General features: G+C 35.2%; 1 protein-coding gene across 1 annotated transcript in view; it reads left to right on the forward strand.

The window, feature by feature from the left end:
* The window catches only part of LOC122066870 (transcription factor BIM2-like), a 21,111-nt gene that overhangs the window by 8,384 nt on the left and 10,870 nt on the right, over nucleotides 1–1,857 (forward strand). Inside the window, exon 9 of the mRNA XM_042630693.1 lies at nucleotides 112–220. Coding sequence (XP_042486627.1) covers nucleotides 112–220 — 109 coding nt within the window. The remainder of the gene's footprint in view (nucleotides 1–111; nucleotides 221–1,857) is intronic.

Below are 1,857 nucleotides of genomic sequence, written 5' to 3' on the forward strand. Positions count from 1 at the left end.
TGGGGGAGTTCTTGATGATAAGCTCTGATTTTTCTCCCGAAAAAGAGTTGATTATGAACATGGTTAATAGTACCATGGTTCTTCTACATTATATCAAAGCTACTGTTGCAGGGGATTTAACTGGAAAAGAAGACGGAAAGGTAACCGCTCTGAAGCCTGTCACACCACGATCGAAGCATTCGGCTACAGAGCAGCGTAGGAGGAGCAAGATTAATGATAGGTAAGTAGGACTGACTTTCCGTTTACTGCTCTTTTTTGTTTTCATCTGTTTAGATTATTAATATTAATTCAATTACATGCTGATCCAAATAATGCATTAGAATTAGATGGTTCCTCTGTTTCTGGCGTCGTGTTCAGGTTATTAGTTTCAAAATGATTTTTGTTACCTTAGTTTATTCATTTCTCGCTCTTACCTCATTTAGAGAGGTTCGTAACTGTTAACTTTTGAATGTATAATAAATTTTTCTGCCTATTTTGAAATTGTTCCCTGTATTCTCTTCGATATTGAGTCTTGCTCTGACTATTAACACTGATCATCCCTTTCCATTATGGTTTGTGATGCAAAGTATACATTTATGCTAGCAGGATAAGCATAGGACAATACTCTAGAAGTTCTTATTTAGAAGTAAGTTTGTCACTAAATTAAAGTATTTATTTTCATTTGAGATGACATCATTTTAAATGATGTGGATTTGAAGCTCTCCAAATTAGAGATGCCTCCTTTCATGAAACCATTTTTAGCATTAAAGTTTGTCCTTATTGTTGGCTTCAGTTGCATAAGGGCTTGATGCCTTCGTGCATGTTGGGACTATATAATTTTCTCCATAAAATGGTTCGCTTTTGTTGCTCTGCAAACAATTTATGTCTCTATCTAATCTTATTTAAGTTACATTGGGCAGCTGTTTCTAGAACCTGCCATCCTTCTCTAGTACGTAGAACATGTCTGTTCGTAAGTCATTTGAGTTGCTACATAGAAGTCCTATCATTAGAGAAATGATCACTTTGTGATAGTGAATAAGTGAAACCAGTTGATGTGGAATAATATTGGTTCTTATTTGAGAAGTCAATAGTAGTTAGCATGTGTGGAGTTTCATATTTGGTTCTTCTGTTGAATTGTGAAGTTTTTTATAAAATATTTTGTTGCCATTCTCTGCTGGGAATGCAATATTCAATTCTAGGTGGTTAGGATGTGTGGAGTTGCATATTTGGTTCTTCCGTTGAATTATGAATTTTTATAAAATGTTTTGTTGCTATTTTCTGGGGCTATTTCAGAAGGTATACTCGTCAATTATTAGGATGGTTCTAGTGCATTTTTGAAAGCTTATTCAGTTATCCTTTCAATAAGGCCAAGAGAACAAGATCTTGCAATTGCATGCTATATTGAAAAGTCATAACCTGTTTAAGAATAGGGTCTCTGATTCAGACGTTGATGGTGTTTTTATTGTAATAATTTCAAATTTGTCTGGAATTTTGTTTAAACTCTTTTTATTGACTTGACATTTTTATTTGTTCGAGAAAAGAGGGTATGTTTTGTTTTTGAGTCAGAAAATGGTATCTTCCAGTATTGTTCTGATGGCCAAACAGATAGAACCATTCATGGGGATTGGGGAATTTTTACTTTATCTATTTCTCTCTCCATCAAATTGCTGCAAGTATAGTTACAGTTACTATTCAGGCGTGCATTAACTGTATGGTACCAAATTGTCTTGCATCATTATGGTCTTCCTCATGGTTCATCTCTACTCTCTACTCTAGTAGATCAGAGATGAAGCAATTTTTTCTTCTGACTTGAACCTTTCATTACTTTTCTGCTATTCCACCCCTCCCCATTCCCCCCCACCCCACACCCCCCAAAAA

Source organism: Macadamia integrifolia, unplaced genomic scaffold (genome assembly GCF_013358625.1).
Source record: "Macadamia integrifolia cultivar HAES 741 unplaced genomic scaffold, SCU_Mint_v3 scaffold262, whole genome shotgun sequence".
NCBI classification, from domain to species: Eukaryota; Viridiplantae; Streptophyta; class Magnoliopsida; order Proteales; family Proteaceae; genus Macadamia; species Macadamia integrifolia.